Source organism: Babylonia areolata, chromosome 13 (genome assembly GCF_041734735.1).
Source record: "Babylonia areolata isolate BAREFJ2019XMU chromosome 13, ASM4173473v1, whole genome shotgun sequence".
Lineage (NCBI taxonomy): Eukaryota > Metazoa > Mollusca > Gastropoda > Neogastropoda > Buccinidae > Babylonia > Babylonia areolata.
In genome coordinates this window covers 14,030,438-14,043,731 of record NC_134888.1, presented here as the reverse complement: position 1 = coordinate 14,043,731, position 13,294 = coordinate 14,030,438, and the positions used below count along the sequence as shown (strand labels likewise).

General features: G+C 44.4%; 1 protein-coding gene across 2 annotated transcripts in view; it reads right to left on the bottom strand.

The window, feature by feature from the left end:
* LOC143289077 (flavin reductase (NADPH)-like) overlaps positions 1 to 9,793 on the bottom strand; it is a 21,869-nt gene extending 12,076 nt beyond the window's left edge. The window contains exons 1-3 of one of the 2 annotated variants that reach the window (XM_076597913.1): positions 9,532 to 9,793; positions 3,087 to 3,260; positions 281 to 482 (exon numbers count right to left, since the gene is read on the bottom strand). In XM_076597913.1, the coding sequence (XP_076454028.1) occupies positions 281 to 482; positions 3,087 to 3,227 (343 nt within the window). In that variant the 5' untranslated portion in view covers positions 3,228 to 3,260; positions 9,532 to 9,793. Of the gene's footprint in view, positions 1 to 280; positions 483 to 3,086; positions 3,261 to 8,435; positions 8,631 to 9,531 lie in introns of those variants that run through there. The other variant, XM_076597912.1, reaches the window with a different exon arrangement.
* Between the last annotated feature and the right edge of the window lie 3,501 nt (positions 9,794 to 13,294).

Here is a 13,294-nt window from a genome sequence, read left to right as displayed (position 1 = left end):
AACAACCACCGCCACCACCACTACCACAACCTTCACCACCACCACTACCACTACCACAACCTTCACCACCACCACCACTACAACAACAACCACCGCCACCACCACTACCACAACCTTCACCACCACCACTACCACTACCACAACCTTCACCACCACCACCACTACAACAACCACCACCACAACCACAACTACTACCACCACAACCACAGCCACCACCATCACCACCACCACTACCACAACCTTCACCACCACCACCACACGCACCACCACCACCACTGACCCTTGGCCCCCCAGGAGGTGATGCAGACGAGCCGTTTGACGCCGGCCTTCCTCATGGCCGTGACGATGTGGGGCATGGTGTCGGTGTACAGGGAGCAGGGCGTCCAGATCCCGCCCCGGGCACCCAAGCTGGACAGCACCGCCTCCACTCCGCTCATGGGCTCCACCAGGTCGTCGGGGCTGCTGAGGTCCACCTTGTGGATCTGTTGAGGAAGGAATTAAGGGGGGTGTGTGGAGGGGTGTTTAGGAAGGAGGAGAGTGGTTTGATTGCCGAGGTCCACGTTGTGGATTTGTTGAGGAAGGTAATAGGAGTGTGTGTGTGGGGGGGGGGGGGAGGGTTAGGAAGGAGAAGGATTGGTTTAGTTGATAAGGTCCACCTTTTGGATTTGTTGAGGAAGGTAATGGCGGTGGTGAGGGGCGGGGGGGTTGGGGGGTAGGTAGGAGATTGGTTTGCTGCTGAGGTCCACCTTGTGGGTCTGTTGATAAAAGGTAATGGGTGTGTGTGAGGGGCAGGGGGGGTAGGAAGGAGAAGAGTGATTTGGTTGACAAGGTCCACATTGTGGGTCTGTTGAGGAAGGTAATAGGGGTGGTGAGGGGAAGGGGGGGGGTTAGGAAGGAGGATGACTGATTTGGCTGCTGAGGTCCACCTTGTGGGTCTGTTGAGGAAGTTAACTGAGGGGTGGTGGTTAGGAACGAGGAGAGTGGTTTGATTGGTTCTTTTGGGCTTTTTTTTGGGGGGGGGCGGGGGGGGGGGGGGGGGCGGGGCACGATCTAATCAAGCACGCCCCAATCTTATTTGTCCAAAGGAGTTAAATGGTTTAAGATGATGTGTCATGCACTGTGTTTTGAAGGTTTATCTTGATTTTATTTTTTTTGTGCAGCTAAATGATTAAGATGATGTGTCATGAACTGTGTTTTGTAGGTTTTTACTGTGTTTTGTAGGGTTTTTTTTTGTGGGTTTATCTTAATGTTATTTTTTGTGCAGCTAAATGGTTAAAATGATGTTTCATGAACTGTGTTTTTTGTAGGTCTATCTTAATGTTATTTTCGTGCAAGTGACAGTTTTGTGTTGAACGCGGCTGGACATTTTGTGTAGTTGGACAGTCCTGATATGGCCCTGTGCGGTCATCTGCACCATAAGCAACAATAACAACAACAACAATAATAATAGGGGTGGAAAAGGGTGTTCACTTTCTCTTTTCTTTGTGGTGGAGGTGACAGTGGTGTGGAGATGGTTGTGTCGCGGTGGTAGTATTGTGGTGTGCTTTTGTTGCTGTTGTTGTTGCTGTTATTGTTGTTGTTGATAGTAGAAGTAGTAGTAGTGGTGGTGGCGGTGGTGGTGGTGGTAGTGGCAGTAGTAGTAGTAGTAGCAGTAGTAGTAGTAGTAGTAATAGTAGTAGTAGCAGCAACAACAACATTAGTAGTGGTTGTTGTAGCTGCAGCTCTTTCTGTTAATCGCTGTCTCGTTTTCTCCCGCTTCCTCAAATATCACATACATGTGAAAACATACTGAGTGAAACTATTACTACTGCTGCCGCTGCTGCTGTTGCTACTACAACACAACAACAAACAAACAGTATTTAGGCCTCAGTAGCATGCGTGTCCATGGAGCACATTGTACAAACAAACAGGCTATCCTATTATCACAGAGATACTGCACTACAACTACAAACTGGTAGCCAGATTACCCCACGACCAGAAACCAACAAACGAACGTTCTTCCTTATCAAACTACAAACACATTGTCCTACAACTACAAACATGCTACCCCACGACCATTAGAAACAGGTTAAACAAATGCTACTATAAACGGGTTGCCCTATTACAATAAATATATCAACCCCACCCCTTTCCCCCTAAAACAAATGAGTTTCTGTTGGCAATTCAAGGACAGTGAGGGGAAGAGAGAAACAGGAGTAGACAGGTAGACAGACAGACAGACAGATAGATAGATTTATTAACTGACAGATAAACAGATCAGTTTCAGTTTCAGTAGCTCAAGGAGGCGTCACTGCGTTCGGACAAATCCATATACGCTACACCACATCTGCCAAGCAGATGCCTGACCAGCAGCGTAACCCAACGCGCTTAGTCAGGCCTTGAGAGGCCTTGGTAGGCTGGTTGGTTGGTAGGTAGGTAGGCAGGTAGACAGGTAGGTTGGTAGGTATCCCGAAAAGGAGTCGATTTCTTTGTGGACAAAAGGGGAGAGAGAGAGAGAGACGGCGAAGTGGGGTGAGGTTATGGGGGGATGTGGGGGGGGGGAGGGTGTCCACTATCAGCAGCGGCGACTACAGCAGACGGTAGCGGAGGAAGGTAGCATCAGTAGCCGTGTCTCAGCACCCATGTCCCGCGGCCGTGTTCAGTGATCCGGTGCAAGCAAAGACATCCCTGAGGAAGAACTCACTGGCATTGAGAATTGTCAACATTTAGAACAGCCTTCCGACACATGTCGTTTGTGCAAAAACTGTAAACACTTTTAAGAACAGGCTCGACAAATTCTGGTCAGACCCAGAAATCATGTTTGAAGACTTCAGAGCAAAAGAGTACTGACAACCGGCAGAGGCGCATATGAGCAGCCTGAACGTAGAGTCCGATGAAGAGGAACGAACCCCTGGGACCTGTATCGGAAAACATCTCTAAACAGACATATTACATTATAAATAGATAGGTAGTTAGACAGACATATAGATAGATAGATATGTAGAAACACAGACAGACAGACAGACAGACAGATAGATACAGACAGATTGATAGACTGACTAACTGATTGATTGATAGATAACAGACATGTCCCATTCTCTTCTTACCTGCAGGTTTTCATGTTGCACCTGGGCCGCCATCTTGTCAGGGTCGCGGACCAAGGCTCGAACCTCGTACCCGTTGGCCAGCGCCTGATGGACCACCTGTAGACCAGTGGGCCCCGTGGCTCCCAGCACGGCCACCTTCATCTTCTTGTCGTTCTTGTCGTTCACTGCTTCTTTCTGTGGGGAAATCGGCCACTTATTTACTTGTTCGTTCGTTCGTTCATTCGTTCTTTCATTCATTCTTCTTGTTTGTAGCCTAGTCAATCGCATTATCCTTACCGCAGTTATTACACACACATTCATTCGTTCAGTCTTTTTCCTTGGGGGAAGAGGGGGGTCTTTTTTTTTTTTTTTTTTTGCTTGCTGTCCCCATGGTCTGCGCCGTTTCAGTGGCGTTCCTCCTCACACCTGTGTTCGTTTGTCGCCGTTCCAGCGTGGGGCAGTTCACAGGGAACTGTCGATGTTAGGTCGCCAGAAGGCCACTCACCAGCTCTTTCATTCCACTTCACCATCTTTGCGTTCGCTGGCAGTCAGTCAGACAGCCAACCAGCCAGCCAGTCTGCATCTGTTCTTCCAAGGTCCTCCCAACTGCCATAGAACATGGTCCTCAATGGAGCTGCATCTGGCTGTATCGCCTGTCGTTCTGGATAAAGCGGACACCTCTCTTCTTCTTCGTTCGTGGGCTGCGACTCTCACTTTCACTCGTATACATGAGTGGGCTTTTACGTGTCTGACCGTTTCTAACCCCATGTTGGCAGTCATACTCCGTTTTCGGAGGGGCGGGGGATGGTGCGTGACGGGTATGTTCTTGTTTCCATAACCCACCGAACGCTTGCATATAATTTGATCTTCTGTATGCGTATACACACGAAGGGGGTTCAGGTACTAGCAGGTCGGCACATCTGTTAACCTGTCAGATCAGAAAAAAACACCCGTGACCGGTATTCGAACACGGAACCCTCCGACTGAAAGTCCAACGCTTTAACCACTCGGCTACTGAGCCCGTCGTGCAGGTCTCTCTGAAGAACGGTGTCAGCTGTCTGGGTTTCTCCACTGCAGGGGCAGGTTGGTACATGATGAGTGCGCCAACCTCACTTCTTATTTATTTGATCGTTGGGTCTGTGGAGGCTGGTTCGGAGCCTCACCAGGATCACGTGCTGCTCTCAGGACAGACTGTGGTCGTTGATTTTCTCTGTCTGTGGCTTCAGGAGTGACCGGAAGAAGCTCCTCTTCTCGTGGTAGCTTCCATTCATTGATTCACATTGCTCCCGGCTCGTCCAACTGTGTGGGCCCTATCAGAGCATCTACCCATTTGTGTCTTCAATAATTCGTTGTTGTTTTTTATTCATTCGTTCATTCGTATGCATTCATTCACCCATCTTTGCGTTCTACCGTCCCCAACCATTCGTGTTGTTGCTTGCCCGGTAAACAGGTGTGCCATATTAAGGGTACTTGGCAAATATTCATTCGTGCATTCATTCCCTTATCCATTCGTTCGTTCGCGTTGTGTCAGCCGCAAACAACCTATATCGGCCACGTCAAACGGGCACATTTCTTGATTCATCCATTCATTACTCTATCAATTCATTCATGTTTATGAGCAAGGACAACCGCATCGGCCATACTATGGGAAATATCCATTCATTCATTAACCCATTCATTTATTCATTCGCGTTGTTTATCTCCCAGTCAATCATGTAGGGCCATAATTATCAGGGCGGTCTGACAGAAAACTATGAATGTGCACAATAGCTTAATTTCATGTCTGTTATAAAACTATAAACGTCTTCAGTATTCCTACTGCCATATTAGGGCAGTATGATGAAAACTGTAAACGTATTTAATACATTAACTTTATGGCTGTTTCATATACAATACTATAAACGTGTTCAGTATCTTAAATGTCATACCAGGGTGGTCTGGTAGTATACTATAAAAGAATATATAATTGTTTAACTTTAGGGCTGTTTGATATTCAAAACTATAAACGTGTTCAGCATCGTAAATGTCATATCGAGTGGTCTGGTGATGAATTATAGAGAACAACAGCTCAACTTAATGGCTATTTTATATTTAAAATTATAAACGTGTTCAGTATCTTAAATGCCATGTCAGGGCGGTCTGGTAGTAAACTATAAAAATGTATACAACTTTGTGACTATTTGATATATAAAAATTTGAACGTGTTCAGTATCTTAAAATGCCAGACCAGGGTGGTCTGCTAGTGAACTATAAACAGGTACAATAGCTTAACTTAATTAAGGGCTGTTTGATATAAAACTATAAACGTGTTCAGTATGTTAATTAAAAGGCAGGGGCAGGAAAGCAAACGCTGACAAACGGAGGCACGGGACCTACATGCACTCCGTGACTGACGTCATCCTTACACAAGGACACGCCCCGTTGACACCTTGTAGTTTGACACCCCTCATAGGTCACCAGGTCATAGGCGCACCTATTTTCGTCACTCATCTACGTGTTCATCCACAGCAACGGACCGCAGAGGTGAGAACGGCAATCCTTGAAGAGGACCTCTGGAGTAAAGTGGGGTAGGGGGTGGGGCGGGCAGACAGAGTGGGTTTGGGGGGTTGGGGGGAGAGGATGAGAGAGAGAGAGATGCTGCATGTAGAGAGAAATTTCGCAAGCTTCACAACTTCCGATTTGTATGATTTACTGCAAACAGATGATCACAGTCATGCCCTAGTTAACAACGCATATGTATCACACGTTTCCACAGGTAGTCATCTCTCTCTCTCTCTCTCTCTCTCTCTCTCTCTCTATATATATATATATATATATATATATATATAATATGGACAAATAAATACTTGAAAATTGTAATAAGATTCTGGATGGGCATGTCTGGTGGCGACTCATACAGAGAATCTGATTACAATGATTTGATAAACCCATTATGACAACAACAAGACAGAAAGAAGACGATTTTCATTTTGTTTCGAACTTAAAAGATGAAAGAAAAAATATATTTTGACCAAATATGCCTTACAACCATACACTCTTAAGTCGAGTTATTTGATGTCCCAAAGGCATTAAGTGATGTGTGGATTAGGTCCCACTTCCTCCATTAAGTGATGTGTGGATTAGGTCCCACTTCCTCCATTAAGTGATGTGTGGATTAGGTCCCACTTCCTCTATTAAGTGATGTGTGGATTAGGTCCCACTTCCTCCATTAAGTGATGTGTGGATTAGGTCCCACTTCCTCTATTAAGTGATGTGTGGATTAGGTCCCACTTCCTTCATTAAGTGATGTGTGGATTAGGTCCCACTTCCTCTATTAAGTGATGTGTGGATTAGGTCCCACTTCCTCTATTAAGTGATGTGTGGATTAGGTCCCACTTACTCCATTAAATGATGTGTGGATTAGGTCCCACTTAAGTGATGTGTGGATTAGGTCCCACTTAAGTGATGTGTGGATTAGGTCCCACTTCCTTCATTAAGTGATGTGTGGATTAGGTCCCACTTAAATGATGTGTGGATTAGGTCCCACTTAAATGATGTGTGGATTAGGTCCCACTTCCTCCATTAAACATTCAAGCCTGGAGAAATCGCTACCTCGTAACATGTTGCACTGTAACTGCTACTTGGTGTGATATAATTTCAAACAAATCGATGTAACATGTGGTTCGTTTACCCCTTCATAGGGGCTATGTTATCCTAGCCCCCCCTTCCCCCGTCCCCCCCTCCCCCTACCCCTTCTCTCTAGTCTACTTGTGACAACATTTTTTCTATCTAATAATGCTTCCGTTGGCAAAGTAAATTTTCTCCCACTGCTGCTTCGTGTTTTTCTGTATATTGTCTGTGCATCCTGTAATCTGAACAGCACACTCCATAAATGAATGAACGTTTGATCTAACGGTTATACGATGCGCTTTCAAAAAAGCAGTCCACGCAGATTTTTTTTTCTACCTTTATCTTTCGTTCAACACTGTCATTTTTTTGGTTTTTGTTTGTTTTTGTTTGTTTGGGGTTTTTAGTCTTAATTTAAACATGCACACCTACTAAACATGCAAAAGCATGAATTTGTTATAAAATGGCTGCCATACATGAACCTGATAGAATAATGAACTTTGTCAAACTTATAAAATGGCTGCCATACATGAACCTGATAGAATAATGAACTTTGTCAAACTAGTTTCACAATGCATTAGTTAAAGAAAACTGACTTTCTGTTTCCCCAATGTTACTTTATTCTGTTATCTATTGTTGATATTTGTATGTCCTTTGTCTTGTGGTGATACAAATTCATACTTCGAGTGTATTACACTGCCTATTTAGAATGATGAAAAAGTGCAGTGTAGACACTCATATGAAGAAACGTCCTACCTGTGCATACCAAGAAAGTGCCCCAAGTGTTTTTTGTTTTTTGTTTGTAACGAAGTGCATATTTAGAACAGTGACAAAAAAGTAAGTAAAATAAGCACCATGTATGCCCTATGTTCTTCTTCTGTATACGTCTTTGTCTTGTTACACTTTCTTTTCTTGCTATGCATTAAGTTAATGTATTCGTACTGTTTAGTTATATTAAGATTTGTGCAATGTCAACAAAAATTGAATGAATAAAACTATTTGGAAAAAAAAGAAAAAGAAAGAAAGAAACTCCATGGTTTATATACTGAGCCGACAAAAAATTTAGCGCGGGGGTCACTGGTTTTCGATCCGCTACACTCTACTCATGGGAATAACATAATGAATTTTAAAATAATGATAATTATCATGGTGATAATGACGAGATGACGATAAGAAGAAGAAATCGTTGAATAATTGAGAAAACAAAATGGCAATCTGTTTGATAAAATCATAACACTGATGAAGAAACGTCGTGGTGATAATGTGATGATGATGATGATGATGATAATGAAAATAATGATGATGATGATGATGATAATGATGAATACCATTACAACACTGAAGGCTTTTTTCTTTCTTTTTTCAAAAACGCTTTCTCTGCTGATTTTTCTTTTTTGCAGATTCAATTTGCCTTAGAGTCCATGCAGCCGACAACACTCTGTGGTGCCACAGCTTCTAAAAAATGTCACAGAACAAATCATAGAAAACAGAACTGAGTCAAACATAAAAACTCAATCAAACACACACACACACACACACACACACACACACACACATATATATATATATATATATATATATATATATATATATATATATATATATATATATATAAACTTGGACAACTCCAGTTAAAACAGGCTGTCTCTGGTGTCAGCCATTTCATACGGTTCGAAACGCCAAAGTTCAGACATGATGATGATGACGGTGATGATGATGATGATGACGGTGATGATGATGATAATAATGACGACGATAACTCACCATAGTGAACACACTACGAATTGACGTACGAACGGCGCCAAACCTGTCCATGTTTGATGTCCTGCCTCACGCCTTTTTTTAACAATTTTTTTAAAATCTCAAAACAATAACCAAAGCTGCAGACTGAACGTGGACGATGAGCAGTACCCAACACACCGATCCTGCTCTACTGACCAAGGTGGTACAACATTCTCCTCACGATTTGAGTCACTCGTTCTCACTGTGATTTAGCTCGCCTGCTGTTTGTGATCAATATATCTTGCTGCACAGATGGTGCACATACATCTGAACTTGTGGGCATCCGATAAAGATGCATGAACGATCCTATGTATACACACGCACGCACACACACACACACACACATACGCGCGCGCGCGCACGCACGCACACACAGACACACACACACACGCACGCACACACACGACACACACACACATAATGAACTGACACAACACGCACACACACACACGCACCGGTCACTCACACACACACAGACGGACACACACACACACACACACACACACACATACCATCACACACACACACACACACACACACACACATTTAAAGAGAGAGATTTAGTATATATACTGTTGTTTGCCTGTGTACCAATAAATACGGCAAACAGTGTAATTAAAGATAAAATGTTATGACACAGTAAGCAGACAAACCAAGTTAATCACTGCTGCCGAAAAGGCGAGAACAGATGGAGGCTACTGAACTGCAATAGGCCTTATACGTGTCGGCCCTGTCTGTCAAGCACAGTCGACATGTTTCTTCCCAAAACCCAAACATAGACCATCAAATAACATTTACGTCAGTGTAAGAACACGTAATCAAAATCAAAACTACTCGGTTTTTAACTGGAGAATTGTTGCACGTTCACGCCGAACACATTAATTCGCAATCGTGTTCAATGAACGAAACCTGCCGACAGCCCAAGGCGCTCAATCTCTACAGCTAAAAAAAAACAAACAGCCGATTTTTTTTTTCTCTGTCACGGTCGTGTTCGCAGTAATTTTCCTTGCGAGCTTAGTAAGTGATCTATAAGCTTCCACGCACCGCTATCGATTATACCTGTATTAATTTCACAAACCTCTCGCAAAAATCGTAGCAACAGATGGTCCCCAGTCGAATGTCGTCTGCGTCTGTTTTCACAGGTCCTGCGCGGCTGCTGTGTCAGCGTGTGTGTCCAAAACGTGTCACACTGCTCCCCGCACTATAATAATACAGAACTCCTCGCCTTGCTTCCCGCTGGATTCTGACTCGTGTTCGGAGTTTGTGTACCGGTGAAACTTGAAGCCTTTCCTCACCTTTTTTTTTTCTTCTTCCCCCGTTGATGTAATTTCCCAATATCTCAGCTCTCAGTTCAGCAAGTGTGTCTGATGAAACATCGTGGAGACGACATGCGCGCGTGCACGTTTTTCAGTAGGAAGGAAGGGGGAGGGGGTGGGAAGGTCGGGTGAGGTGAAAGGTTGTTGTGGTTGGAGTGTGGCGACCTGAGAGGGGAGTGTTCTGAGTGTGAATGCCATTCTGTTCTGCATTCGTTGGCAGGTCTTAACCCCTGTGTGTGTGTGTGTGTGTGTGTGTGTGTGCCTGTCGGGTGCAGTCGTCATTCTATTCACAAAAAGAGGGAAGGGGGGCGGGTGACAGAGACACTGAGTCAACGAAAGAGAAGGAGTGGGGGGGGGGGGGGGGGCGGGGGAGGGAAAGCACTTTAAATGATTGTTAGTTAAGAGAAGGACAGAGAAAACAGCGATTTTAGAGAAAGACAGAGAGGGGGGATTCTGAAACAGGAGTTTGTTTTCAACTTAAATTAACGGTTGAAACTGGCATCTTAAAAAAAAAAAAAAAAAAATTCAGTGGTAAAATTGTCTCACTGATTTGACCACAGCGAAATATGACGTCGTAGTTCAACTGACTGATGCATTTAACTTTTATTTCTTCACAGTCTTTCATGTGTCAGTTTAATTGCTGAACAAATGATTTTACCCCTTTTGATGTCGCAAGTAAACCGGATAGGTTATCCAAACTCTGTGTGTGTGTGTGTGTGTGTGTGTGTGTGTGTGTGTTGTCTGTGTGTGTGTGTGTGTGTGTGTGTGTGTGCGCGCGCGCGCGCGTGTGTGTGTGTGTGTGTGTGTCTCCTCTGTGTGTGTGTGTGTGTGTGTGTGTGTGTGTCTCCTCTGTGTGTGTGTGTGTGTGTGTGTGTGTGTGTGTGTGTGTTTAAAAAGTTAAAAGGTGATGTTTTATATCGGATTTGCTTTGCGAGAACTCTGTTGAATGTGATTTTGTTGTGATGTGCTGCATTCCAGATTTTACTCTTCTGCTTATAATATGTATATATCACAGTGATTCCATTTCCCTTCAATTTTCTAACTGACATAACAAAGTTCTTCGGATTCTGAATCAACGGATCAACAGAGAATTTTCATTACAACAGCATGGTCTGAATCTAATGTTATAATGGCCTTGCCACAAAAAAGTGGATTACAGATACAACATAAAGTGACATTGACTATGATCTATTGTATACAGATGCTATTGGACATCGGTGGCATTGAGATTATCTATTGTATACGGATGTTGTTAGACATCGGTGGCATTAATCTAATGTGTGTAGATGCTATTGGACATCGATGGCATTGACTATGATCTAATGTATACAGATGCTGTTGGACGTCGGTAGCATTGATGTAATGTATACAGAATCTATTGAAAATCGATGACATTGATCTGATCTATATTATGCTATTGGGCATCGGTGGCAATGACTATGATCTAATGTATATAGATGCTGTTGGACTTCAGTGGCACTGATGTAATGTATAAATGCCAAATGGTCATGTGATGTCCACAGGGGAAAGCTGTGTTCGCTTTCTCCCACAAAAATACCACGGCACAGAGCGGCCCCCAGATAACCGCACGTGCTCCTCGGTAACTAGTTAGTGTTTCAGTCGCGGAGTGTCGATAGAGGCGTGAAGACTCTCCAACGTCATTAGCGCATAATTAGTGTTAATTAATCGACCGAATAATACAAGGGGTATCCCATGAAGAGATTTAAAACTGAAATAGTTTCGCGAAAGAAAAACCACACACACAAAAAAACTCGCATCAACCGGATGACGATAACTGTGAAGTAAGCGACCGATGCCCAGACTAGCTAGACACGAACTGATATCTCAGACAGCCAGCACGCACGCTCAACCCATGTTTCTGAAGTGGCGCCCTGTCATTAGGTAGAACTCAAGCCTTGAGAAAAGTTGTCCAGCCAGCCAGGACTTCGCCCACCCGCTGACAGCCAGGACCCAGCCAGGACACGGATAGCCAGGACTTGACCCACCCGCCGACGGGCGCAATAGCCGAGTGGTTAAAGCATTGGACTTTCAATCTGAGGGTCTCGTGTTCGAATCTCGATAACCGGCGGCGCCTGGTGGGTAAAGGGTGGGGATTTTTCCGATCTCCCAGGTCAACATGTGTGCAGACCTGCTGGTGCCTGAACCCCCTTCGTGTGTATACGCACGCAGAAGATCAAATACGCACGTTAAAGATCCTGTAATCCATGTCAGCGTTCGGTGGGTTATGGAAATAAGAATATACTCAGCATGCACACCCCCGAAAACGGAGTATGGCTGCCTACATGACTGGGTATGACGTAAAAGCCCACTCTTGAACATACGAGTGAACGTGGGAGTTGCAGCTCACGAACGCAGAAGAAGAAGAAGACCCAGCCGTCAACAGCCAGGCTCCCCACCACCCCCCACGGGACACCCGACACGGGACACGGGACACGGGACCCCCCAACCCGGTGAGGCAGCCAGGACCCAACGTCTGGACAACACCACCATTCATGGAGCAAGACCACAGCAATGGACAACTTCACTTCAAGCACGAGAGCTAACTGCATGGTCATTGAGCTCATCTGTTTAAAGCTCCTCTGTTATGAAAACAATGCCGTCACGTGTACAGCACGTGCTTCAGTGCTGCTGTGTGCTGCTTGCCGAATTGTGTTGTGTTGTGTTGTGTTGTGGTGTGGTGTGGTGTGTTGTGTTGTGTTGTGTTGTGTTACTTTTTTGTCACAACATATTTCTCAATCTGTGTCAAATTCGGAGCAAATTCGGACCGCTCTCCCCGTTGAGCAAATTCGGACCGCAGTCCCCGGTGAGAACGTGTCGCCACAGTGCAGCGGCACCCTTTTATTTTTCTTCGTGTGCGTGCAAGTGCACTTATTTCACTACCAAAGGGTTTTTTTCAACATTTTTTTATTCAGACAAAGGTTTACAGACACAGAATTTATATATTTTGTGCATTAGAAAGTATAGGGTAAGCACATAATTAAGTTCTAAGTACTGACAAGTCCACAACAGCAAAACAATACATATTCAATAGCATAATTCCAAGGTAGCATTGTACAACTTAATCTTGTATTAAACATTTATAAAGTGCACATGTTTTCCACAAATTTGTTATATTCCATAGTTATGTTAAAGGCATACTTGTCTATTTCATATGTCTGTTTGAGGTCTTTTTTTCTTTTTTTTTAACATTTGTGGTGTTGGTTTTACATTGTTGATTAAACTACCACAGTTGATTTTTCTTCACAGTTTCTTTTCAGGGACAGTCTTCTCATGGCATTGGGTCAGTGTTTGTTTCTACGTGCATCAAGTGCGCTGTACACAGGACCTCGCTTTATCATCTCAACCCGAATGACTAGCAGTCCAAACAGCCTCTCAAGGTCTAGCATAGAAAAGGGGGTGGCCGGGGGGTGGGGGGGGGGGGGCGGACATTCTGGCGAGTCTGAGATTGGATCCCGAACCGTCAGATTCTCTGGCTTCCTAGCTGGACGCGTGAGCAGGCAGGCC